The sequence below is a fragment of the Marmota monax genome, unplaced genomic scaffold (assembly GCF_021218885.2).
Source record: "Marmota monax isolate L192 unplaced genomic scaffold, Marmota_monax_Labrador192_F-V1.1 WCK01_AAM20220418_F8-fsc00011, whole genome shotgun sequence".
NCBI lineage: Eukaryota > Metazoa > Chordata > Mammalia > Rodentia > Sciuridae > Marmota > Marmota monax.
In genome coordinates this window covers 11,604,952-11,632,093 of record NW_026693082.1, presented here as the reverse complement: position 1 = coordinate 11,632,093, position 27,142 = coordinate 11,604,952, and the positions used below count along the sequence as shown (strand labels likewise).

General features: G+C 32.6%; 1 protein-coding gene across 16 annotated transcripts in view; it reads left to right on the top strand.

The window, feature by feature from the left end:
* Positions 1 to 27,142, top strand: part of Supt20h (SPT20 homolog, SAGA complex component) — a 39,937-nt gene that overhangs the window by 12,248 nt on the left and 547 nt on the right. For 8 of the 16 annotated variants that reach the window (XM_046453932.2, XM_046453938.2, XM_046453937.2 and 5 more), the window contains exons 8-25: positions 743 to 859; positions 978 to 1,031; positions 3,041 to 3,180; positions 5,094 to 5,250; positions 5,336 to 5,392; positions 7,147 to 7,218; positions 8,425 to 8,582; positions 9,568 to 9,594; positions 10,111 to 10,143; positions 11,517 to 11,634; positions 12,117 to 12,219; positions 12,505 to 12,663; positions 14,378 to 14,684; positions 15,167 to 15,321; positions 17,434 to 17,489; positions 19,669 to 19,797; positions 24,612 to 24,717; positions 26,380 to 26,483. In XM_046453932.2, coding sequence (XP_046309888.1) covers positions 743 to 859; positions 978 to 1,031; positions 3,041 to 3,180; positions 5,094 to 5,250; positions 5,336 to 5,392; positions 7,147 to 7,218; positions 8,425 to 8,582; positions 9,568 to 9,594; positions 10,111 to 10,143; positions 11,517 to 11,634; positions 12,117 to 12,219; positions 12,505 to 12,663; positions 14,378 to 14,684; positions 15,167 to 15,321; positions 17,434 to 17,489; positions 19,669 to 19,797; positions 24,612 to 24,717; positions 26,380 to 26,483 — 2,052 coding nt within the window. Of the gene's footprint in view, positions 1 to 742; positions 860 to 977; positions 1,032 to 3,040; positions 3,181 to 5,093; positions 5,251 to 5,335; positions 5,393 to 7,146; positions 7,219 to 8,424; positions 8,583 to 9,567; positions 9,595 to 10,110; positions 10,144 to 11,516; positions 11,635 to 12,116; positions 12,220 to 12,504; positions 12,664 to 14,377; positions 14,685 to 15,166; positions 15,322 to 17,433; positions 17,490 to 19,668; positions 19,798 to 24,611; positions 24,718 to 26,379; positions 26,484 to 27,142 lie in introns of those variants that run through there. The other 8 variants (XM_046453945.2, XM_046453944.2, XM_046453947.2 and 5 more) reach the window with 5 other exon arrangements.

Here is a 27,142-nt window from a genome sequence, read left to right as displayed (position 1 = left end):
TTTACTCACTACACTCCAACCAGCCTTGTCTTCTTTCTGTACTAAATCAAACCAAGCTTATTCCTATTGGAATGCATTTTCTCTGCTATTTCTCACTAGAGTGGTTTGCCCTGGATCATTCTTGTGATTCAGGTTTCAGCTGAAACTCACTCCTCTCAGAGAGGTTTTTATTTTATTTTCTTTAAAGCAGTTATCATTATCTAAAATTATCTTGTTTACTACCTGTCTTTCTATGCTGAGAGCAAGAGTTGTCTTACCACTGTATCTGTGAAGCTTTTTGAATAATTCCTGTCAGAGTATACATTGTACTTGGTCAATAAATACTTGTTAAAAAGATCGAACACAGGTATGACTGACAGGTAACATGAAAGTCCCAGTCTAAAAGTTATAAATGGATGAAAAACATGATGGTGTGAATGTGACCATGGGAAGTCATCCTTAGTTAGGGGCTCTTGTATTTGGGTGTAGAAATAGGTGGTTTTTAATTTGAATTTATAGTTGGCTTTCCTCCTTTTATTAATAAGGACCAAATACAATCCAAGGATCTGTAACTCCACTAATGTGAAAATGTCAAAAGTTGATCTGTTATTGTAGATGCATCAGTCTATAACTAGAAACCAAAAATATAGGAGTGGCCAGAAATAATGCATAAAAATTTAAAGAATGTGAAACATTTAGTACAAAATACTTACATAGGTTGTTGAAAAAATGACATTTGCTTGAATATTTTTATTCTAAACAGGTTAATATTTTTCATTGTGGATGTGTCATAGCAGAAATTCGTGACTACAGGCAATTCAGTAATATGAAATCTCCTGGTTACCAAAGTAGGCACATTCTTTTACGTCCAACAATGCAGGTAAGTAATGTTTAATTAGAAAGTGGTTTTTGAAATTTTAGTTAGTCTTATTTATTAAATATTTATATGTTTGTGTAAATATATGTTAATGGATTTTTAAAAATTTTATTTTTTCCAGACTTTAATCTGTGATGTCCATTCAATAACAAGTGATAACCATAAATGGACCCAGGTTTGTTGTTTTGTTTTTTGTTTTTATATATATATATATATATATATATATATTTAAGTTGTTGATAGACCTTATTTGTTTATTTATATGTGGCGCTAAGAATTGAACCCAGTACCTCACACATGCCAGGCAAGTGTGCTACTGTTGAGCTATAGCCCCAGCCCTGTTGCTTTGTTTTTTAATTCCAAATGAGCAAACTATAGGGTAAATATTAAGTAAAAGCTACTTTGTGCTCATGTTTTTACTCATGTATTAAGTTCTTCCTGCAAAAAACTGGGCTTCTTTTATGAGTTTTAGAAGTTAAGGGTATCTTTATATATGCAGTAAATCACTTGAGGAACTTTAATGACTTGGTCCCAATTGCTTATGACAGATCCCAGTTAGGCTGACCTGATGTGTAATGTGAAACTTAGTTCTTGTATCTTTTTATTTAGTTTGTCTTTTTCCATTTTTATTGGTTGTTTTGGCACTAGGGGACCTCTCCTGCTCCTGAGGTTTGGCTCAGCAGTGTTTGTGAGATGTCTAGTTATAAGGGTATTTACTTATTTCTCTGCTAATTTAGAGAGGAATCATTAATAAAGAAAATTATTCTGTCTTTGAAATGTGATTATAAAATAAGAGTCAGTTCATCTGTAACTGTTAAGTGTTGTGTTTTAATTTGATGTATTATTTTTTCATCTCTAAGGTTTTAAAAATATTCAAACATAATCTTCATTGGTTAACATTTATGGATGTTCCTATTCTGAGACTTGAGAAAGTAGAGAGTATAATATTTATTCTATTATTTCTGTATAAACTATTTTAGGCAGCTAGATAGTATCTGAGGGAAGATTCTTTAAGGAAATCGCAACTAAATAAGTGTAAGAGAAATGGTAGACTTTAAAAAAAAAAAAAACTCCCATGTGAAATAATACCACTTCCAAGATGTATTTAAAATTTTTCCAGCAAAACAAAAACAAAGTTTATGAAGATGGTCATTAAATGAAATTAGGTGTTAATATGTAAGTCATCACACTTTTCCTTTTGTGTGTAGAAGATTCCATAATAAAAAGTTGAGTGAAACAGAAAATTTTTTCAAAAGTTTTAGTTTTCAGCAATATTAATTTACTTACTTGACTTTAAAAGAATTGTTATAGCAGGTCTGGGGTCATGCCTTAGCAGCAGAGTTCTTGTCTAATGTGTTTGAAGCCCTGTTTTCTCTGATCCCCAGTGGTGAAAAAAAAAAAAGTATTATAATTAATAAAAATTTAAATTGTTAAACAGAAGAATAGGATTCAGGAAAGTTATGTGATACTAGTAAAAAGCCTGTATCTTGCCAAGTGTGGGGGCATACACCTATAATTCCAAAAGCCTGGGAGACTGACACAGCATGATCGAGAGTTCAAAGCCAGGCTCAGGAAAAAGCGAGACTGCTAAGCAACTCAGTGAGACCCTGTTTCTAAATAAAACACAAAAAGGGATGGGGATGTGGCTCAGTAGTTGAGTGCTCCTGAGTTCAATCCCTGGTACCACCAAAAAAAAAAAAAAAAGGCTGTATCTTCTTTGGATTTGGTCATGGATATATAGAATTTGCCAGTATTAATATAGTCATTTTTTTATTATTATTAAGTAGTCAAGCTGAGTATAGAATGGGAGTGTTCCTTTTCAATTACTGAAATAACTGTAATCCATCATGACCTTGTAAGCTTCATAAGGGCAGAGGATTTCATCTATTTTGTTCATGGCTTTTATTCCCAAATCTTAGAACCTAACATGTTGTAGGTATTAAGTAAATAAATGTTGAATTGATGAATGTTCATTTTTATAATTAACTATTTCATACAGTTTTACAGATAATGAATTTCAGTAAGTTATTTTACATTGTCAAGTTCCAAAGTTTACACACTAATTTTGGCACTTGAGTTACTGTGTTTTACTGTGATCTTTAATAGAGTTCCAGACAATATTTCTAGCTTAAATATGTATGATTATTTTAGTTCGATACTGACATATGCTTTTATACATTTCAGGAAGACAAACTTTTACTTGAAAGCCAACTGATTCTAGCTACAGCTGAACCACTGTGTCTTGATCCTTCGATTGCAGTAACTTGTACTGCAAACAGACTGCTCTATAATAGGCAAAAAATGAATACTCGCCCAATGAAACGGTAATTGCCTTTGGGGAAAAGAGTGAATCAATATCAAGCTATTTGATAAATAGCTCTAAATTTTGCTATTTATAGTGACTTTTCTCTTCAAGGAAATAAGTGCTCTTGATTTTTTTTTTAATTGGAAAATAGGTATTTTCATATTGTTTTATATGTTTTGATTTTGTAATATTTGCTCCTGTAATATATTTTCTAGTCTGTTAAAAGAACTTACTGTAAATTTGTAGTCTGTTTACCAAAAATGTAGAGAAGCTGAGAAGAGACCAAGTGTGAACAAAAGAAAAATTTCTTAATTACTTTCTGATATTCAATAACCAGTTTAGTTTTTATTAATTTTACTTTTGAGGAAACGGGTTTTTTTTTTAAGATTTGAGAAAATAGCAGCTTTAGAAATCTATTTCTCTTATAGCAATTTGTCTTTTATGTTTTAGTTATTTCTTCTACTTAACAAAAGAATGCATATAAGAGAAAAAGTTTACAGCATTGGAAATATTGGAATAAATCCATATAGGATTTATTGGCAGTTCTGTAGCTTCCTTGTATCTCTGTCTATCTCTCTCTAGGCCTGTTGCCCATACCTTATTTCAAACCACCATCATCTTCCCCCTCTAATAAATTCATAATTGATTTTTCTGTTTCAGCTTATTCCCTCCCAGTCTGTTTGCCATTCAAGTAAACTAGATCATACTTAAATTTAAGCCCCTTAATAAAACTTCCCCCAAAGCGTTGCACTGCACGTTAAATCTAAACACATTACTATTGGTCTGTAAGATCCTTGCCTTGATCTCTAATCTTACCTAACCTTTAGTGCTTTAGTTAAACCTGGTTTTCTGTTTCTGAAACAGATCAGATTTTTTCCCATTGTAGTACCTTTTAAAATTATTCTCTCTGCTTCAAATACTTTTTCTCCCATCTTTCAAAATGATTCCTTTTCTCTGGGCATGGTGGTGCATGCCTGTAATCCCAGCTATGAGTATCGAAAGTTCAAGGCTGGCCTCAATGAGTTAGCAAGACCCTATCTCAAAATAAAAAAAAACAAATTAAAAGAGCTGCATATGTGTAGCCCAGTGGTAAAGCACTCTTGGGTTTAATCTCTAATACAAAAATTTAAAAAAAATTTTTTTTTCTTTGCCCTTTCCTTGTGGGAAGGATGAGATTTTTCTCCATTATTCACTGTGAGACCTCTGTAACCTCTTAGAGATAAAACTCAAAAAAGTGTGTGGCCTCCCAGTGACTGGATCTCCCCATAGTTTTTAATCTCATACTTGACCATGCTGAGCCTCCAGCAATTGATGAGTTAACTTTAGGTTTCAGTGCCCCCAGCACTGGTTACCAAGGAAGTTTGTTCCTCAGCAAGCCAAGATGTTTCAATTGGCCTATTCTCCAAATTTGGGGACAGTGATTTGTCCTGTGACCTCACCTCTTTGATAGATCAAAGAATTGTTGGTTTGGGGGTTTATTAAGTCTTTTACTTGTTAGGATGCAGTGATGACTTCCAGCTTCTTACATGCATGGATCTGAAATAATCCTCCCTATCCAGGTCTTTCTATGACTAGTTCCTTCATTTGTGCTTAACTTATTTCATTTCTTCAGAGGGTTCTTCCCTTCCCTAAGTATTGCCCTCCTTGTCACTTATACACCACAGTATTCTGATTTTTCTCCTACTGCTTATCATTCCCTAAAATCTGAAATTATCTGTTTACTTGGGAATTGAACATCTCTTTCCCTCTCTGGACTATAAGCTAGCCTCACGATAATGGGAATTTTGTTTGTCTTGCTCATTTTTATTTTACCAGTGCCAAGGACATTGCTTGGATGTGATTTAATTACATAGTCAGTGCTTGCTAGTTTAAACCCATATATATATTGTGAGTTTATTACCTTTGTTTAGTTCAAATTTTTTAATATTGCAGGTGTTTCAAGAGATATTCCAGGTCCTCTCTGAATCGGCAGCAAGACCTGTCTCACTGTCCTCCACCTCCTCAGCTGAGGTTACTGGATTTCTTACAGAAACGAAAGGAAAGAAAAGCAGGTCAGCATTATGACCTCAAAATTTCTAAAGCAGGAAATGTAAGTATTTTAAATGAACATTACCATACCAGAAAACTTGCCTTTTTGAATTTTTGGTATATTTATACTGTTTTTCACTTTTTAGTGTGTAGATATGTGGAAAAGGAGTCCCTGTAATTTGGCCATTCCTTCTGAAGTGGATGTAAGTCAGTTCAATACTTGCTTTTTTTTTTCCTGCATAAGTTTCTAAATTTGATCCTTGATAGTTAGTACCTTGAGAATATAATCTCAGTAATTGATTTATTTAATACATTCCTCATTTTTAGAAGGTGTATTTTCTTCACATTGTTATATCAGAACATAACCCTTTCTATGTTTGGAGCCACAATTACAAAACAGTTTAAATGTGGAAAAATATGGTATAACATAATACACATGAAATGCCTCTGTTTTTTTTTTTGTTGTTGTTGTTTTGTTTTTTGTTTTTTGGTATTTCTTCATAATTTTCTAATGATGCTTTTTTTTCTGAATCTGGTTGAGTTTATTAATATTGGAGTAATGGCCAAAATTAGGAACAATCTTAGGCAATATTCTTTACTGGTCCATAATACCCATCAACTATAAATGATTTAAGACATGAGAGAAATATTGTGAAAAGGGTCTATATTTTACTTTTCTGTTTCTTTTTGTGTTCTTTTTATTATTCACCCACTTCTTTACAGTTGTATTCCTTTCATATATTTGCTGTTCTCTCATATCTTCCTTGGTTAGTACATGTACTGTTCTTATTAAGATTTTGTAAAAAGTTGTCTAAAGCAGAAACACAATAGCATCTATAGAGTGTGTATACAACTCTGAGAATAGATCATTAGTGTACGTTTTAAAAATGGTGAAATTTAACTTTGGAGGGAAGGGTAGGCATCTAAAGCAGTATTTCTCAAATTTTAATGTATATATTACCTGGAGAATTTATTGAATTGTTGATTCTCGAGATATATAGTTCAGTGGTAGAGCATTGTGCATGAGACTGTAGGTTCAATCCTCAGCATTACAGTTAAAAAACATCCAGGTTCTGTTTCAGGTCTGGGCTGGAACTGAGATGCTGCCATTTTCACAAGCCTGTAGTTTATGTGTAAGGCCTACAGACCACAACTTTAAACAGCAGTGCCCTAATAACAAAGTTTGTCAGTCTGGCTCAGTCAACAGAATCATATAGGATATCAGACATACAGGTTTCAAACCCTAGTTCAGACCTACTTAATTGGGATCTCTAAGGGAGGAACATAAAAATCTGTATTTTAAATAGGTACTCAGGTGAATCTAAATTACTTTTTCCTTTTTTGTTTTGAGGGTTTTTTGGGTGGTCCTTGTGTATGCTGAGCACAAGCTCTACCATTCAGCTACACCTCAACCTCAAATTTTTCTTAAGATCATGGTTACAAAGATGGTGAGAATATTTAGTTCACAGTCTTATGAATGCAGACTATATTGCCCAATTATGACTAGAAAGTAGAAAAAAATTAAAACATCTTTTCAATTTTAATATTTTATCTTTTCTAATCTCTTTATAGTTTGTGTATTACCACGAATACATAATAACTCCTATTCATTTAAAACCTTGCCAAAATAGACAAGATCCTGAATTTTAACTCTTGATATTCTAGTTTTCCTAAAGGAAAGTCTCTAAACAACAAATGTGATTCATCTTATGGAATAAAAAAAAGAGGCAGAAACACAGCTGTGTTTATTAAATTTATATAATAGCTGAAGATGTTCTAATTTGACTTGTATTAACCGTGTTTTTATAATATAACAGTAGAATTTTAAACTAGTAAACATAATTATTTGGTATATTATAATGATTCAAGAATTCTTATGTCGGTTATATTATTGAGTTACATTGTTCTATTCAGTCTGAAAACTGATCCCATTTTATCTGTTGTCTTGATTGTTTAGGTGGAGAAATATGCTAAAGTGGAAAAATCTATCAAATCAGATGACTCACAACCAACAATTTGGCCAGCCCATGTAAGTAGTCTTTGCTAGTCTGTCTTAATGATGTTGTTTGTAATCTGAGGTCTGAATTTACTCAACATAAATTTATTAAACATTGCTTTTAACCTGGGACCTTTTAAAAAAAGAAGAAGAAGAAGAACTTTCTAGGGATTGAATTCAGGGGTGCTCACTCAGCCATATGTCCAGCCCTTTTTATTTTTAATTTTGAGACAGGGTCTCATTAAATTGCTAAGACTGGCCTCGAACTTAAGATCCTCCTGCCTTAGCCTCCCAAATCTCTGGGATTATAGCCATGCACTACTTCTCCCAACAGGTTCAGTAAATTAGAGAATAACTGTTTTGTCTATATGGTTTCTGTTTTAAGAAAAAATTTAATGCAGAACTGCATTTTTACTTTTGGCTGCATGATGTTAGTCCTTATTTGATTTCTTTTATGAATTAATACATTCATCTGAGGATGTTTTTTAATGGAAACGTTCTAATTTTTTCTAATTGCAATAACAGCTTTTTAAAGGGAAAAGTAGGCATAATGTATTAAATTAGATGAATCCTAGGAGTGAAATAATAAAAGAGATGTTTTGTACATAGGAATATTTTATGTGTGACAGGAGAGGCTATGACAAAAACAGATCTGTTTTTGAAATTTTATCCTCTATTTTTTCATCCAAGTTACATATAGACACATGTATCTCCAATATATGGAATTCGGCCATATTTTTCTCAGGCTTATTCCATTGGAACTCTCATTCCTAAAGTACCATATAAAAATCCCATACCTCCCTATAGAACATAGAGTGGCAGGGCAGCACTAAGGTTTAAAATACAGGGTGGAGGATCTCTCCTCATTTCCTTCATCTTTAGCAGGGAGGTAATAGTGGTGAAGATTACATGAAGCAGTACCTTTACAGTGCTAAGAACAGTGTTCAATAAATGTTTATTGTTAGCATTTTGATTATTTAGGAATTGATTATGTATATTAATAAGTAATGTTATTGATCATTTATTAGTATCATTACATGTTCATACCTAACATATATGTTTATACTTTATCAGAAAAGAACCATTCTGAGCTTTATTAGGCAGACTTAAACATTTCTATAGTTTAAGTTCCATGTGTCTTTCTATTGCCAGACTTTAGAGTATCATTTATTTCCAACTTTTGCTAATTCTGATTGCTTGCTTGAGAAGGTTTTGTTTGGGATGCCCTATGTTTTTCAGGATGTAAAAGATGATTATGTATTTGAATGTGAAGCTGGTAATCAGTATCAGAAAACAAAGCTGACCATCTTGCAGTCACTTGGTGATCCACTTTACTATGGTAAAATACAGCCATGTAAAGCAGATGAAGAAAGTGACAGCCAGATGTCTCCATCCCAGTGAGTTCTGTTAAATATGTAATGGACAAAATCAGTCAACCAGAATTTATTTAGCAACTGCTGTTGAATTATTAATGAATACAAATTTGCCTTTGAGGATTCAGTTGTTAGTTAATTATATACCTCTTATATGTAGCACTGATGTTAGTAAGTTTATATTGTATTTGCCATGTTGTCAGAGTTTTTTAAAATAATGATAGATACTTTTTTAAAATCCCCCATGGTACAATTATTTTTATGTTAGCTCTAAAGGATCTTCCTGAGATATCCTTCTTGGTATATTTATGTTGGCAGTTTATATAGTTAATCTTACAAAATGTATGTGCTATGCATATTTAGCACAGAATGTCAGTGTTTAGTTTTCTTTTTTTATTTTATTGCTGATCTTATATACACATTATGGCTTTATTTCATACTCAGGATTAAACCCAAGGGCACTTTACAACTTAAATCATTTTGTTCTTTAGTATGTGTGCTGCCAAAGCAAGCAGAGTCATTTTCTTTTTTAATTTTATTGATACTGCTTTGAAAAGAAGCAAAAACAGCATCTGAGCAGAAAAAGGCGGGGACCTGGTCTGTGGAGCAATGTCACCAATACCTAAAATAAAGTCAATAAGAATAGAAAGTAGTAGTCAGGGATTCCTCAGCTAAAAGAATACAAAGATTAGTTATTTTGATTACATGCTTTAAAAATCTTCCTATAAAGACTTACATTGCTTATTTAAAATTTGTAAGTTTTTCTGGAGTACAAAGGTATAATATAGGTTTTCTTGTGAAAAATTAGGTCCAAAATCCAACTAATTACTTTGTTTGACAGGAAGAAAATTTGAATCTTTGGCCATTACATAAGGGGGTTTCTGGGAAAATGCTGCATGATTTATTGTCCTCCAATTATTCTATATTCATAAATAATCTTATTTAAAAACTATGAAATCAAAGTTTCAGTTGCATTTTGATCAAGCTTTTTTTTCATTTTATATTTCAGCTCATCCACAGATGATCATTCAAATTGGTAATTAAAAAACCATTTTAATCTGTTAAGAGGTCATAATAAATGTCAAACTTTTAAAAAAGATTTGGTAAAGATAATAATTTGAATTGGCAATAAAATATCTTCTTTGTCTGAAAAATATCCTAAGGTCCTACTGTGTAGATAATAAGAATGATTTCCAGAATTGAAGATTAAATGAGCAAAGAACACCAAAGGCCTTTGCACAGTAGTTAAATGATTTTATTATGGCACATCTAGTACTTGGTGATTTCCAGCCCAGATTATATTTCATAAATAATTCTTCTGACAAAAATACATTTCCTTAAGTTAAATCAGCCAAATTCATCACGTGACTATGTCATAATGCATGTAAAACTTTGCTTCATAACTTTAAATGTTTTTCAGACATTTTAATGATTTGGTGGATTTAAAATCAGTTTATAATATTATCATGACTAAAATAAGAAAAGGCACAAAACTAATCTTGGGGCTTCTTAAGACATTTATTTAATCCTTTTTGTCTCTTTAACATTTTAGGTTCATTATTGGGTCAAAGACTGATGCTGAGAGGTAAAAAAAAAATTATTTTTTCATCTTTTCATTTTGGGCAGGATAGATATGAAAAACTTTTTTACCTTTATAGGATAGAGGATTTGATCTATATTATGAGTCATAAACTTTTATTTTAGTTATGCCTTTAATTGTTTGACTGTAACATCATTTAATATTTGTGGGCCCCAGATGTAAAATTAGATTATTGAACAATGAAAAGTCTTAAGGTTTTTTTTCTCACTTTAAAATCCTGTGATCCTAGGATCACTGATAAGATGTGGTATATTAGACTATTAAGAATTGTTATTTTTTTGGAGCTGGGGTTATGGCTCAGTGGTGGAGCACTTGCCTGGCATGTGTGAGGCACTGGGTTTGATTCTCAGCACTGCATATAAATTAATGAACAAAATAAAGGCCCATTTAAAAAAAAAATAAAGGAATCTCTTTTTAAAAAAAAAGAATTGTAATTTTTATGGGATGAGATTGCAAGACACAAGTGCTTTTTCCTGATACTTTAAGTGTCTAGGGTGTTTTTCTCATAGAATTAAGAAAATAATTAAAAGAATTATGTTTAAAATATAGGGGCTTTTTGTTTTGTTTTGGGTATTAGGGTTTGAACCCAGGGGCACTTTATCTCAGTCCTTTCTTATTTTTTTCTTTTGAGACAGGATCTGGCTATGTTGCCGAAAATAGCCTTAAACTTGCCATCCTCCTCCCTCAGCCTCATAAACAGTTGAGATTACAGGCATGTACCCCCATGCTCAGCTAGTTTTATTTTAAATTAAAAGAAAAACATATATAATCTGCTATAACTAAGGAAAATGGTTTCTTGATAATACCTTATTTAATCCAAATCTAACAGAAAGGCAAAATGAGTACTTTCTTTACTGCTTATTGGTTAAATTGTCCTTATAATTTCTCTGTTGAAAATATTAATTAGCAAAATATTTTACACATTAACTTTTCATTTAAAAGATTAGAAGAATGCATTTTTAACTCAAAGATAAATTGCCTAATTTTAATTTTTGTGTTCAATTAGGTGGAATATTTTTTTTCCAGTAATAGCATCACTCATTTATTACATAATAAATTTGTGTTAAAAACAGGGTTAGCAGCCAGGTACAGTGGCACACATCTGTAATCCCAGCAGCTCAGGAGGCTGAGACAGGAGAATCACGAGTTTGAGGCTAGCCTCAACAATAGCGAGGCACTAAGCAACTCAGTGAGACCCTGTCTCTCAATTAAAAAAAAAAAAAATAGGGCTGGGGATGTGGGTCAGTGGTCAAGTGCTTCTGAATTCAATCGCTGGGAATCTCCACTCCATTCCCACCCACCCAAAAAACAGGGTTAGCTAAATCCTTACCTATACCTATTTTCTCCTGATATTTCAGAGTTGTTAATCAATATCAGGAATTGATCCAGAATGAAGCTAAATGTCCAGTCAAGATGTCGCACATCTCTAGTGGCTCAGCCAGTCTGAGTCAGCTTTCTCCAGGAAAAGAAACAGAAGTATGTTTGGTTATTGATACTTTTTGTACCTAATTGATTATTAGATCTGAGAAATCTAAAGATCATATTTTGAGGGTTTAGGGGGAGTTTAGTTTTGATTTTACTTTTTTTAATTACTTTTTATGATCAAAGTAGACATAGAGGAAAGTATAATGAACACCTTTGTGCTAATCATCTGGCCTCAACAGTTGTTATTTTCTTAGAAAAATAAAGAGGTTGGAAGTTTTGCCTTTATCTTTCTATTTTACTCTTTCTCAAGACTTTTTCTCATTATTCTATTACTCTGAAGTCTTTACCTCATCCTATATGTGTGCTGTAAAATATTTCATGGATCACATGTAAAATTATATTCCTGTGTAAAAACCTGATGTTAAGTCTGTAACCACTAAGATCACTTTGTAAAGTTGATCAATTGTTTTCATCTTGGAGTATGGTGATAGTAATTCTAATTTTAACAAGTATGTTTGTTGTTGCTCTTGTAGCAGCCTGAGACCGTGTCAGTTCAGTCTTCAGTATTGGGGAAAGGAGTAAAACATCGACCTCCACCCATCAAACTTCCCTCAAGCTCAGGAAATAGTTCATCAGGTATTTAAATTCTTAGTTTTGTATAGTGTAGAGTAGTGGGAAACATACAATTGTAACCTCTTTTGTTAAAAAAAAAAAAAAAACAACTACTTCATACTTTTGTTTCTAAAATTTATGGGGATGGGGCTCAGTGGTAGTGCACTTGTGTGGCATGTGTGAGACACTGGGTTTGATTCTCAGCACCATATATAAATAAATAAAATAAAAATCTATCAACAACTAAAAAATAAAATTTATGCAATTTTGGATTATAATTGTAAGAAATAACTTTTATATCCTTCTTAGGTAATTATTTTACACCACAGCAGGCCAGCAGCTTTCTTAAATCTCCAACTCCTCCTCCATCTTCTAAGCCACCAAGTCTTTCTCGGAAGTCATCCATGGATCTCAGTCAAGTTAGCATGCTTTCTCCAGCTGCCCTGTCACCTGCCAGCTCATCACAAAGTGAGTCATAAACTTAATTCTTCATTAAATTATTATAAGCTTTTGCATTAGTGTTTTAAGACAACTTTTTTCAACCTGTGAAAGTGAAATCTGCATGTACTGTGTATTCAAAATGTATAAGTTGCAAGAAGCATCAGGCAGAGCTCATGTTGATTGTATGTACTGTGTTTTATTGTAATTGTATTTGTTTTTCTGTATCTATGTATGCACTCTGAGTATACTTTCCTTTTAGACTTGCAACCTACACCTCTCCTTAAAAAAATAATCTGGTAGTTACACGTGAGCAATAAGAAACCAAAATATTTTTTATTTCAGTGTACCCTAGGATCATTTTTACATTTTATGTATACTATGTGACTGATACGAAAAAAAAATGTCATTAAGAGTTGTTGCTACAGGTCCTACCTTTGTATATGTAAGAAGCCAACTGGTTTCAAGGTGATGATATAATAAATTGAAAACCAATATTTCAAAAACACTTCTATAATCTTTTATAAATTGTTGTCAGTTACTAAAATGTGATTATCCTGAAGCATTATTCTATAGACATTAAAGTATAATTTTTACTACTGGTTTCTTTTTTTTTTTTTTTTTAACATGAAGAAGAGTTATACAAGAATGTAGGAATTAGTTTTGGAGAATCTCTTCAAATTAATAAATAAGAATGTTTCATGTATCAATTTGGGAAAAAAGCATTCCAGTTTTTTAGATTTTTTAATAGATAATCACGTGCTGAAAGTTTTAGTACACTGCACAGTGATAGGATGGTCTTTGCATTAGATATAAACATCTTCATCTTGATAGCTCAAAAGGTGTCATTTTTCTGCCTTCTTGTTTTGCACAAAGAAAAATATATAAATTTTCTGAAAGTCTATTCACACTACTTATGTTGTGGGTATGGATTATGGTAATCTACTGCACACAGTTGTTACTTTAAGTAAGGGTGGAATGACAGCTTCTGGACATTCACATTTCTTTCCTTTCTTTCTGCAGGACATGAAAGCTAAAAAAGAAAACACCTCAAGAGCTTTTGGTTTTACTTTTTGGTTTTTGTTTTTTGTTTTCATTTTTTTTTAATTGATAAACTGTGCATACTTCATTCACAACAGATTTTCTATACATTCTACATTTAAACAGAAGTATACAGTTACTGTTAAAGATGCAGTATTATCTATCAAATATTTGCTTTGCTACTGTTTTTTGTAAATTTGTTTGTCAGGATAACTTGATGTGTTAGGACTTAAAAATGTATATTTAGGTGCCAAATAAGATTGTTAACCATATGTAATTTATTAAATGTTTATCTCAGACTGTTACACTAAATAAGCAGTATTTTTAAAAGAAGTCTTGAATTAGTGAAATCATAAATAACAAAAATTAATTTGAATTCCTTTTGAACTTTTTAGGCCAAAGGCAGCATGTGGGAAACTAACTTTTAAGTGGGTATTGTGGTAGAACACAAATGTATATTTTTACTGTTACTCTATTAGCATCTCGGATGGGATTTTTAGGTGATATACTGCATCCTTAATTGTAATTGAGTGTAGCAACACTCATGTATCATGTGTAGAAATTAACACTTGCAGTTAACTGCTTAAAAAAAAAAAAAAACTGGAACAAATTGTCAGTGCTAAGTAAGATTCCATTAACCTTATTTTAAAAAGGACTGGCCATTTATAACAAACTAGCAATTTTTATTTTTCTCAATGAGCAGGATCTGGAACTCCTAAGCCATCTACTCCTACACCAACCCCTTCATCGACCCCACACCCTCCTGATGCTCAGAGTTCAACTCCTAGTACCCCTTCAGCCACCCCTACTCCCCAAGATTCAGGCTTCACCCCTCAGCCCACTTTGTTAACTCAGTTTGCTCAGCAGCAAAAGTCTCTGAGCCAGGCAATGCCTGTAACGACCATTCCTCTTTCCACCATGGTAACATCTATAACTACAGGAACCACGGCCACCCAGGTCATGGCAAACACTGCTGGACTTAACTTCATCAATGTAGTGGGCTCTGTTTGGTAAGTTTGCAGTGATGTCCTGATTTCTGTTTTTTCTTTTGTAAAGATAGTCTGACCAATTTAAATTCATATTTGTGAAATTAAGAATAGCGTATTACTCAAACTGAAAGACAATAGCTTAGGTATGGACAGAAGCTGCCTCACATGTATGTTTTCATTTTAGAAATTCCTGTTACCTACATTAAGATATTTCATATTGACAGCAGCCTAGACTTTCATTTTATCCTCTTAACATCTTTTAATCCCTTGCTTAGCACTTTACTTCCCTAAATTATATTTTAAAATCTTGATATATACTCAAAACTTAATTTAGCTGTCACTTTATGTCATTAAGATGACACCAAACCTAGAAACTGAGGTAGAGAAATAACTAGTTGAGTTTGTTTTGTAGTTTGTTGTTTTTTAATCTAAGGAAATATGTGGCTGATTTTTGATTTCTTGTTTACAGTACAAGTTTAATGCTTTGTCTTGTTCTCCTGCAGTGGGGCCCAGGCTTTGATGAGTGGTTCAAACCCCATGCTGGGCTGTAATACTGGTGCCATAACTCCTGCAGGAATAAACCTGAGTGGCCTTCTACCCTCAGGAGGTCTGCTACCAAATGCATTGCCCAGTGCAATGCAGGCAGCTTCTCAAGCAGGTCAGAATATTGGAATAATAACCTCTAAAAAAAAAAAAAATTAAAGTACATGCTAAATTTAACAATGTTATTTTAAGGTTATTACTAAAGACATTTAATGTCATTATTTTGTGACATATTATACCCCAGGTATTTCATTTCAAAAGCCTTTAAAATTATAATAGCTGAATCGAAAACTACTTAACAATAAGCCTCTGTGAAGAAACTTGGTAAACCTGTAAGAAGTCTTTGCACATTATATCTTTTGCTTCCCAAACATTATAATAAAATTAATTTTGCTAGCTTTATTGCTATCAATATAGTCATATTCCAGGGTAAATAAATGTTTTTTAAAAATATATGTTGTTCAAAAGCGTCAACATAGTATGGTAGTTAACAGCCTGTATTCTGGAGCTGGATTGCCTCAGTTTGAAATCAAGTTGGGCAACTTACTGTTGAGTAATCTTGGGAAATTATCCTTGTGCCTCATTTTCCTTCTATGTAAAATGGGGATAGCAATAATTATTTGCTTGGTGGTTGTAAAGATTAAATGAGTTAATAAAGATGAAGTGCTAAAGCTATGTCTGAGACATATGCATTCAAAAATAGTCATCATTTATAGTAGTACTAGTAGTAGTAGTAGTATTCATTGTGGTATTTTTATTGGAGTAGTTGAGGAAATTTAATAAGAAAACAGTGTAGAAAAATTTATCAAAACTTTTGAATTATGAAGAAAGAGAACTCCAAGAATATAGTTTAAACATGTTAACATGATTTCCTAATTCTAGCTTATATTCTTATTTCAAAAAGCACAAATGTGCTCTAGTAGCAAAAGCCCTGGATTCAGAATCAAATCTTGAATTTAGAATATGTATATTGATATGTAATTCTATTAGATGTACTAATTATGCATGGCTCCAATTGCTAAATGTGGGACCTTAGAGAATTCACTTTATTTTTTATTCCTTAGCCTAAGTTTCATCTGCTTTAAAATGGGAGTAAAATTATTTTAACTTCAGTTGGTTTTATTAGAAATAAATGAATTGTGAAACTGCCTTTGGTAAGCTAGAAAGACTATACCAATGTCAGCCACCTTTATGTACCGCATAGCACTGAGAAATTTAAATAGATGCCAGTACCTGAAATGTATTTGCACAACAGTGATAGTTTATTTAATCCATTTCTTTTCACAAGGATTTTTCCTGAAAAGGATAGCCAATTTTATCCTTTTATAATTTGATTATACTTTTTCAGTTACTTACACAATGCTTGATAGTATCATGAATTTCTTGGCTCTCGTCTTTTTTTTAATAAAATTATCAGAGAATAGATAACATTTTTTAATTAGTGTTCAGATTGATGTAGTAAATAAGGGAGAGTATTTTGCTTTTAGCATTGGGGATTGAACCAGGGGCACAACTGTGTTACATCCCTGGGTTTTTAAATTTTTTTATTTTGAGACAGGGTCTCACTAAGTTGCTGAGAGTCTCAATAATATACTGAATCTAACCTAGAACTTATAATCCTCCTGCTTCCACCTGCTGAGTCTTTAGGATTATGAATATGTACCACTGCACCAGGCTAAGATGTGCTCTATGTTATGTCCCTGATTTTGAGGAATAAATTCAGAATTAACAGAGCATTGTTTCCTGACAGTTAAGTTTTGATCCTTAACAAATAGTCAGCATTCTTTAGCATTCTGATTATTTGCTTTTGTACTTCAGTTTTCAGAGATAAGATTATTATAATATATACACATTACGTGTTACTGAAAAATGTAAATAGATGCCAGTAACTGAAATATATTTGCACAACAGTGATAGTTTTGTATTGATGGTGTCCCCATAATTCAGGATTACTGTTGTTCAGCCATCAGTCAGAATAGTGAAAAAGAAGTCTGTTTCTGAAATATAGAATATAATGTACATCCTATATTCCACATCTTTGAATAAAATGTTAGTTTTGAAATTTTGAAGAAAATGTGCTTTTTTGATTTTAAGATATTTTTAGAAGTATGGAAAATAAGAGTATCATGGAGAAAGGATATTAAATGTTTGTCTTTACTGATGTATAGATTATTTTCATAGGTAATAAAATTTTAATTCCATTTTAACCATGAGTTTTATTTAACAGGTGTTCCATTTGGTTTAAAAAATACTTCAAGTCTCAGGCCTTTAAATCTACTCCAGGTAAAACTGAAGCATCATTTTTTATTAAAGTTTATATACTTTGTTTTTTTATATGATCTACCTATTAGCATTTGAAATTTTGAGGTCTCTTCAGAATCTTCTAAAGCTATGGCTATTGCTACCTTTGTGTAGTCAGGTGAATAAGGAGAAAGAATCAGCACTTTTTAGACACCACTTCCCTTGACTCCAGCAGCCCTGCCTTATCTAGAACTATCTGTTTGAATGGAGAGAGTTTACATTTACCCGGGAATGCACTTATTTATGACAATGGTAGTAGATAACTTACTAATTTCTCTCTCAACAGATAATTTATGTATACATATATTATACTGTTTGCTTACAATAGTTTGTGCTTGAATGGAGATTTTAAAAATGGATATGTATTCTTTTCCTAAGGAAAGTATGATTTCTCAATGCAGTGGCAATTACCTTATTGGTCATTCTGTAAACAAACATTTGTTGTGTTATAATATGTATCTAATGATGAAGCTTTGCCTTTCTTGTACATGTTGTTGTGTCAGCATATTCATAAAGAAAGGTAGAATATAAAGAGTTTAGTACACATTGTGGACTTGAAATATTCCAGGTCTTATGCTATGTCTTTTAATTTAAAGAAGGAGTCAGATATAAGCTAGTGGTTTGGAAAATGGATAAGATTATCTATGGAGAATTTAAAGGAAGACCTGAATATGAAGATCTGATATATGAAGTGGCATAGCTGTGGATTATTGGAAAATAACAACCAACCTGGTATTTAGGAATAACAAATTTGGAAATTTGTTTAGAAGTTAAAACGTAAAACTTAGTTCTTAAAAATTACGTAGTGGCAATATTGGCAGTCTGTAATTGTAGAATGGTATACTTACAATATGGAGAAGACTACATATCATATTGGTTTATTTCTTGTGTGTGTGCATGGTGTGTGTGCATGTGTGTGTTGCTTCAGATTGAACCCATGGACCCATGGCCTTGCACAGCTAGTCAGGCACTCTACCAGTAAGCTACAGCTCCCATATTGGTTTATTCCTACACCATATTGCTTTTGAAATTCTCTTGGGGACTTTCTCCCACCTTTTTTTTTTTTTTTTTTTGGTACTGGGTATTGAACCCAAGGGCACTTAACCACTGAGCCACATCTCCAGCCCTTTTCTTTTTTAATTTTTATTTTGAGACAGAGTCTTGCTAAATTGCTTTGGGCCTCAAGAATCCTGCCTAATCCTCCTGAGTCGCTGGGATTACAGGCATACCCGCTGCACCCAGCTACTTTTTTCCGCTTTTAAGAGGAGTGAGGAAATCCTTTATAACAAGAACAGAGCCACTTTATCAGGTCATATTTTTTTCCTCCATTTACTAATTGGGGAAGGAACATTCAGCTATGCTGAATACCTATGCTATGTGTCATTTTACCTACCAGTGATCTGTGCTAGATGTAGGTTTTTTGACTAAAGGATTTTTCTTTTTTTATTTTGGTCCCAACTGTATAAACCTAAGTGTTCTGTAGCTAGAATTTCCTTTGAGTTTATTCTGAGGACCTCAATGTTTATAGCTTAAACCCTTACACAGCATAAAATGGAAACTTTATTTCTGGTACACTTGGAAAGCATCGCTTTAATTTTTAATCTGGAGTTTTCTGAATGTTTCTTAATTTTTATTTAAATTAATTTAGGTTTGGAGTGTGAGAGCAAGGAATAGTCTCTATGCAAATTATGGACATCTAATACATTTTATTTTCAACTCCAGAAGTCCTCACTATGTTATATTAAAATCCATGTATTTTTGTTTTTTTGGCAAAGCTAGAACAGATTTGAGTTGGGTTGTCAATATACATTTCTTATTCACAACTTTTTTCTAATGCATTTAATGCTTTTTGGTATTGATACGACTGAAGAGTTAAATTTAGCTAACTATTAACTTGAAGCACAAGGATTTGTGTTTAGAAGTGTGAATGTATTTGGGACCCCAAAGTAATAGTACTTAAAAATTACTTTTAAACAGACTTTTCTTATGAACAGTCAATTTGTTCTGTTTTTCTTTTTGTTCACTTCTGTTTCTTCAGTGCCTAGAAGAGTGCCTGACATAGTAAATGCTCCAGAATTATCTTTGAAATAAAGAAATACAAATATTTCACAGAAAAACAATGTCAAACTGGCTAATAAATTCTTGTTTAAATTCTGAATAGCTTCCTGGTGGTTCACTCATTTTTAACACCCTGCAGCAGCAGCAGCAGCAGCAACAACAGCTCTCACAGTTTGCACCACAACAACCTCAGCAGCCCGCAACTTCTAGCCCTCAGCAGCCAGGAGAACAGGTATGGGTGTTTCAGCCTTCCCTATGTTTAATTTGTCAGTACTAGCTATCAGTCAGTTTGTGTGTACCTTTTTTTTTTTCCTTAGTGGTACTGAGGAAGAAACCCAGGGCCTTATGCATGCTAGGCAAGCACTCTACCATGGAGCTATATCAGGGTGCATATTTCTGATAGAAAAGCTATGGTAAATAAAACATGTCTCTGTCTTACACAGGAATCAGGTTCAGAAAACAGATCACATAAAGCCGTACACTGAATGGCAGAACGAGGTCTTTTTGCCCCTGTACCCCATGTATTTTCTGCTCAGTCATTGCCCTCTGTGGGATTTTGTTGCTGTTGGAATAGAGTTATTTCTATTGTCATGAAGTGTAGAGCAGTGTGAATACAGGCAGATACACATATTGAACACTGCCAAATAGAAATTGATTAGAACAGCGGTAATTAAAGTAGAGGAAGAAGTACATGTGTTTCTGAACCTTGGCTACACTTTGGAATCATCTGGGAAACTAAAGTACTGATTTCTTCCTGGTCTCACCTCCAGAGTTTCTGTTAGCTCACAAAAATGTTCATCAGTCCATTGGCACAAGTCTTCCTAAGTTATCTTGGTTGAATAAAGTTCATTCTCTAGTAGATTCCTCAGAAAAGACACATTTAAAACTATTTTTATTCTTTGTACATTAAGAATTCTGTAGCTGATAAAATCCTTAATTTGCTTTCTTTCATTTTGTTTATTTTTAACTGAAAAAATACACATAACATAAAAATTTGCTGTTTTAACCATTTTTAAGTGGCAGTATAGTAAGTAGCGTTATGCATTTAACATTATTGTGCAGTAGATTTGTAGAATTTTTTCATGTAGTAAAACTGAAACTATATATCCAATAAATAACTACTTCCTGTTTTCTCCTCCTCTTAACCTCTGGCAACTACTGTTCTACTTTTTTCAGTGAATTTAACTACTATAGTTACTGCATATATGTGAAATCATAACATGTCTTTAAAGATATCATTCTTTGGGATATGTACCCAGAAGTTATCTTGCTGGATCTTATTGGTCATTTTGTTTTTACTTTTTTGAGAAGCACCATATCGTTTTTCCATAGTAGCTGCACCATTTTACAGTTTTACTTACAGTGTATAGAGTTGCATTTTGTTCAAATCCTCACTGGTATTTATATTTTCTGATGTTTTGTTTATTTATAGTACTGGAGATCAGACCCAGGACCTTGAGCATGTTAAGTGTGCATTAAGCTACACTCCTGCGCCACCCCCCTCGTTTTTTTTTTTGTTGTTTTTTTTTTTGTTTTTTTTTTGTTTTGCTGTTTTTAATAGCAGCCATCCTCATAAGTGTGAAGTGGTAATCTTATTGGTCTTCATTTGTATTTCCTTAGTGATTAATGATGTGGTGATCATTTTTATATGTTCTTTGGGGAAATGTCTATTCAGATCATTTTGCAATTTTTTAAATTAGGTTATTGGGGTTTTATTGTTTTTCTTAAGTTGTAGAAGTTCGGTATACATTCTTTATATACACATATCAGATAATATAACTTCCAAATATTTTTTGTATTTTTCCCATCTCCTCAGAGTTAACTTATTTCATTTGTGGGTTGCTTTTTCAGTCCTCTGATTATATTCTTTGCACACAAGTTTTTTGATGTGGGCCATTTTATTTATTTTTACTTTCTTTGCCTGTGTTTTAGGGTCTTGTTGAAGAAATCATAATCATTTCCAAATCCATTGTCATGATGCTTGTCCCCTGTTTTTCACTAAGACCTCTGTATAGTTGTAGGTCTCTTAAAAATTGTTGAGAGTGCGTACCATTGACTTGCTTTTGTATGTATTGGAAGTCTGATGTCAGCCTAATTATCTTGCTTTTTTAAGTGTATTTAACTGTTCATGTCAGCTAGAGGCCCCAAAAGGTTTGTTTGTTTTTTCCTTCAAGATCAAATATTTTCATTATGATATGTGTCAGAATGAGTCTTTTCTAGGTCTTTCCTGTAGAGCCTATTGTGTAGGTTCAGGTTTCTTTATTTCCTGAACATTTTATTGGATCATGGATTTCTGATTTCTTATAGTGGAATCTTATATTATTGGCTTTAGGTTCCATTCTTTCCTAAAATAAAAATTTAATTTTATGCATTTACTTTTCAGTAATTCTTAAGCTGCTTTCTATAATTTTTGATACATTATGTCTTCATCGTCATTGCCTAGAAGGGTCTGTCATTATATATTCCTCCTAAATGGGCTTTAAAGATATCTTTGATTTCTAAATGTGTGTGAATTTTCTAGATTATTTTTCTGTAACTGATTTCTAGTTTAAATCCACTACCATCTGAAAATGTCTTTTAAGTTTGTTGAGGTTTGTTATATGATCTAGAATACAGCCTGTCTTGATTAACATTCCACATATAGTTGAAAAAAATTTGTGTCACACATTAGTGATGTTCTTTATTAGAGCATTTGGTGATAGTGTTCTGGTCCTGTATCCTTACTGATTTTTTTTTCCTATGTATTCTATGAATCACTGAAAGAAGTCTTCAACCCAAACAATGGAAATTTCTCTTTCTCCTTTTGGTTCTTCTATCAGCTTTTGCAAAAGTTTTTTTTTTTTTAAAGCTGTTTTGTTAGGTGTGTATACATTTAGGACTGTTATGTACTTGATGTATCCATCAGTTAATAAATGGCCTCTTTTAACTCTGGACTTATTAATATTTTTTGCTTTCTCTTAAGATTATGATAGTATATTAAGTATGTCTTTTTCTTTTAATTATTTCCCAAGTGTTTTTATTTGTATTTTTGTTTGTTATTCAGTGTGTTTAGTCATTATTGTGCCTTTTTTTTTTTATTTTTTGTATTTCCATTTGGTATTTTATAATGTTCTTTAGTTTTGTGGGCTGTTTTTAGTGGGAGATTTGTCCCAGCTATAGTTCTTTCATTTTGGGTTTTTCTTTTGTTTTATAATGGTTCTATTCTGAAATTGATGTAGTTTGCATTTTATATTGTTCATTTCCTAAATTGGATTCCAAGTTCAGGAGTGTCTTCTTAACATCAGTTCCATGCTTATCTGTGTAATTTCTTTATCTAACAAAAACCACTCAAGTAATTTTTGAAATGTCTAGCTTTTATTTTAAACTAAAATGTTATTTCACACACTTATTTGGGGTGGTAGCAAAGGTTGTACTTTGCAGAGTGAGTTTTTAACTTAATCACATCCAAGTTAATTTCTTTATATAATGTCCTATGGGTGTCATGATTGAGAACTCTTAACTTTAGCGATGTGTCTCTTAAGATTTTCTCCTGCTTTCTTCTAACAATTTTGCAGTTTTCTATTTTAAATCTGTGACCTGTTTCTTAGTTAATTTTTGTGTAAGGTCTGTGACTTAGGTCTAGGAATTTTGGCTGTGAATATTCAGTTGCACTGTTATCATTTGTTGAAAAGCTATCCTTCCTCAGTTGAATTACTTTCGCACCTTTGTTATTTGACTGTGAATCTGTTCCTGGATTTTTCGTTCTGTTCCATTGATCTGTGGTCTACCCCTCAGCCAAAATCTTACTGTCTTGATCTCTGTGCACTCTGTCATAAGTCTTAAATCAGGCAGAGTGGTTCCTCCCACTTTATTCTTTTTTATAAAATTGTTGCTAATCTAGGTTCTTTTCCATACAGATTCTAGAATCAGCTTGCCTATATTTACAAAAACCTTTTTGGGGTCTTTAAAGGAATTGAATAATTTTTTTAAAAAATATTTAATTTTTAGCTGGACATAATACCTGTATTTTTATGTGGTGCTGAGGATCAAACCCAGGGCTTTGCACATGCTAGACGAGTGCTCTACCACTGAGCCACAACCCCAGCCCCAGGAATTGAGTAATTTTTGAAGGAATTGATAAACTATCAATCTCTTTCAGGAAGAATTGCCTTTTTTGTTTTGCAAGTCTTACAATCAATGAACACAGACACACTATGTAGGACGAAATCAACATTTGAAGTTTTTAATGTATATATTTTGTATATATTTCATTAGATATACATTTATATGTAAGTTTTTTTATTCTGTCTGTGCTATTATTTTCAGTTTCCATGTTTACTACTAGTATGCAGTATTGATTTTTTTTTAATATTGACCTGTATTTTGCATTCTTACTTAAACTATTTTAATAGCTTTTTGCATTTTCCTTGGTATATCCTACATAAATGTTCATACTATTTGCATATAGGGACTTTTTTTTCCATTACGTTCTGTATGCCTTTTATTTCCTTTCTGCTAGCTAAGAAGTTTTGGTATTAGGTTGCAAGGGGTATTTTAAGCTTTAACCAATTGCTTTAGTGAAGCTTTGTAAAAGTCTTACGGCAACAGTGAGACCCTGTCTTCTTTTTAAAAATCTTAATTATTAAAATGGCATCAAACAATTAGCATTGATTCAGTTTTGAAAAAGTTTCATTTCCTCTCTTTCAAATCTTGCTAATTCTGTTTACTTTGTATGGATGTGTAGTACTGGGGATTGAATTCAGGGGTACTACTCTACCACTGAGCCGAATTCTAGTCCTTTTTTATTTGGAGACTAGGTCTCACTAAGTTGCCAAGTTACCTGGACTGGTTTTGCATTTCTGATCCTCTTGCCTCAGCCTCCCAAGAATTGGGATTACCAGTGTCTGCTACCATGCCCAACCTAATTCTATATACTCTTAGTCTTTCCAATGTTATTTTTTAAAATAGAATTAATCTATTTTTTTCTCATACAGGAAAGAAACTAATTTCTTTTCACCAGCTCAGTATTGTTTTTCCTTTGTATAAGTTATTATTTTTTAAATTCAGGGCTCTGAACAAGGTTCATCTAGTCAAGAACAGGCCTTATCTGCTCAGCAAGCTGCTGTTATTAACCTTACTGGAGTAGGAAGTTTTATGCAGTCACAGGCAGCTGGTAGGTATCTTTACATGCTGAATTTACTAAAAGTATCTAATCTATTAGAGATCTCACCACTTAAAATTCTTTTATTTTCCTTCTTTGCAAGGTATGATTAGAAAAAGTAAAGCTATATTTAATTTGTGAACTATTAAACAAATTAACTGGTGGCTGGCTGAAGTTTTTTTTTTTTTTAATTTTTTATTTTTGTGTGTTTGTTTGTGTTAATTCAGTACTTAAAAGAGCTGTGACTCACATGTAGTTAGAGCAGTTGTGTTTTCCTTATGTTAGTTTGTTGACAAAATTTTATCATGTATCCAAATCATGTTTTCCGTGTTTCCAAGCAATTAATTCTAACTCTTTGATATTTAGGACTACTTTCTCCTAGAATGCATAATCTTTTGTCTCATTCTGATAGTTTGTGGTTGCATGACTTAAATCTTAACCATAGCATAACTTCTGTAAGCCACTTTTATCATTTGTTAAAAAAAATAATAAAAGAATTAAACTGAGAGACTACTCAGTGCTTCCAGCAATAAATAGTAAAATGAAAATAATGAATATTATCTTAACAATTGACAATAATTCTAATTTCACATTATTTAAAACACTAAGTCATGTGCATAAGAAAACTCTGAAAAAGTTTGAAAATTTAATGAATGCATTGTCAATATTTTCTCACCTGTGGGCTTACTATAATGTCTGTAGATTTTTATACAGCACTCTCCCCCGCCCGCCTTTATTATTTTGGTAATACTGGGAATTGGACCCAGTAGCACACCACCTCTGAACTATATCCCTACCTAGTCATTTTTATTTGAGACATGGTCTCACAAAATTGTCAGGCTGACAAATGAAAATCCTTCTGCCTCAGCTTTCCAAGTTGCTGGAATTACTGGCCTGCACCACCATGCCTGACTATAACTCCCAGTTTCTGAATTTCAAAGTCCTTTAGGATGGAATAATCAAGGTCTTTGTTTTGAAGGTAATTAATTCATACGTAAAGTTTCCAAGTAGAAGTTTATAATTTTATATCTTTACCACACAAAGTTATAAATTTTCTAAAATAGCTGTAGTGTAATTAGTAGAAATAAGTCATGTGAAAAATCATAAAGTGTTTCCGACTCCAGACTTGGCAATAATTACTTTGAGTTAAACTATGTAGGCCTTCCTTAAATCTTCTCATCTGTACAGGGAAGTGTTGAACTGATTACTCTGGTCCCAGTCAAATATAGTTTGTAGCCATCATTAAGCAAATAGTCTCACATTCATTACATCCTTTATTTAAAGCATTTGTCTACCAGCTTTATCCTTAGTTTGGATTTCTTTCATCTCCTTTTTCCTATTTCATTGGGTATATTTAAAAAATACTCTATTTTATATGGTACAAAATACTTCTATAAAATAGCACCAGTATCAAATTACATTGAGATGCAAGAGAGTGGAACGTGCTTTGGCACACATGTACTCCCTTACCTTTCTTTGTCCAGAAAGTTGTATAATTGGTGATATCCTCAACTAACAAGAGACTAAATTTATTCTGAAATGTCTGTGATTTGATACTTAAGATTAATCATACTGCTAACTTTTCTATTATTTCATTTCCTGTGTTGTCCTTTTCTAACTCTGGTAGCCTTCAAACTTTTTGACTGGCCTGCTTTCCCCTTCTCCTCTCTGTAGTGTTGTCTCAGCTTGGCTCTGCCGAGAACAGACCTGAGCAAAGCCTTCCTCAGCAGAGATTCCAGCTCTCCTCTGCCTTTCAACAGCAGCAGCAACAGATACAAGTAATCCAGCAACTTCACTCTGATACATTTTTTGATACTCAGATCCAAAAGTACCTCAAAATATCTTGCTTTAATTTCACTGTCTCTTAAGACTGTAATTGGTAAATAATTTAGTAAACTTTTATTGAAAGTCTTAACATTTTAGCCAGTCAACTTGGAGCACTGGATGTATTTTTGTACATTTAAGCCATACTCTTCCTAATTTAAAATTTTATTGACATGCTGGTGGCACCTTACCATATATTTTTTTCATTTGTAGTATATTTTGAAATAGTTTTAAGTGCCAATTGTTAACTTTCTGATATTGTACTGCAGAAAAGTGTTCCTATTAGTCAATGTCATACCTGTTTATTTAGAAAAATGTTATTAATTTAGGAAGGAAAATCAGCATATTAGAGTTGACAATCTTCATATTCAGGGTGGTTTCATATTGCTATAAACTATCATTATAAAACAAAATGGTAATTGAAGTTGCTGAGTTACTGCATTATAGACTGGCAGGGCAAAGTAATCCTTAAGTTTGCCAAGAGTTATTTTTAAAGCCCTCAGCAGGCTTCTGTGCCACTGGTGCTGTCTGACTGTGCATTGTCTCAATGTGTTATAGTCCCTTTTTGTTATCTTGGTGCTTTCTCCCTTTCAGTTGTGTTGTTTTCATCACT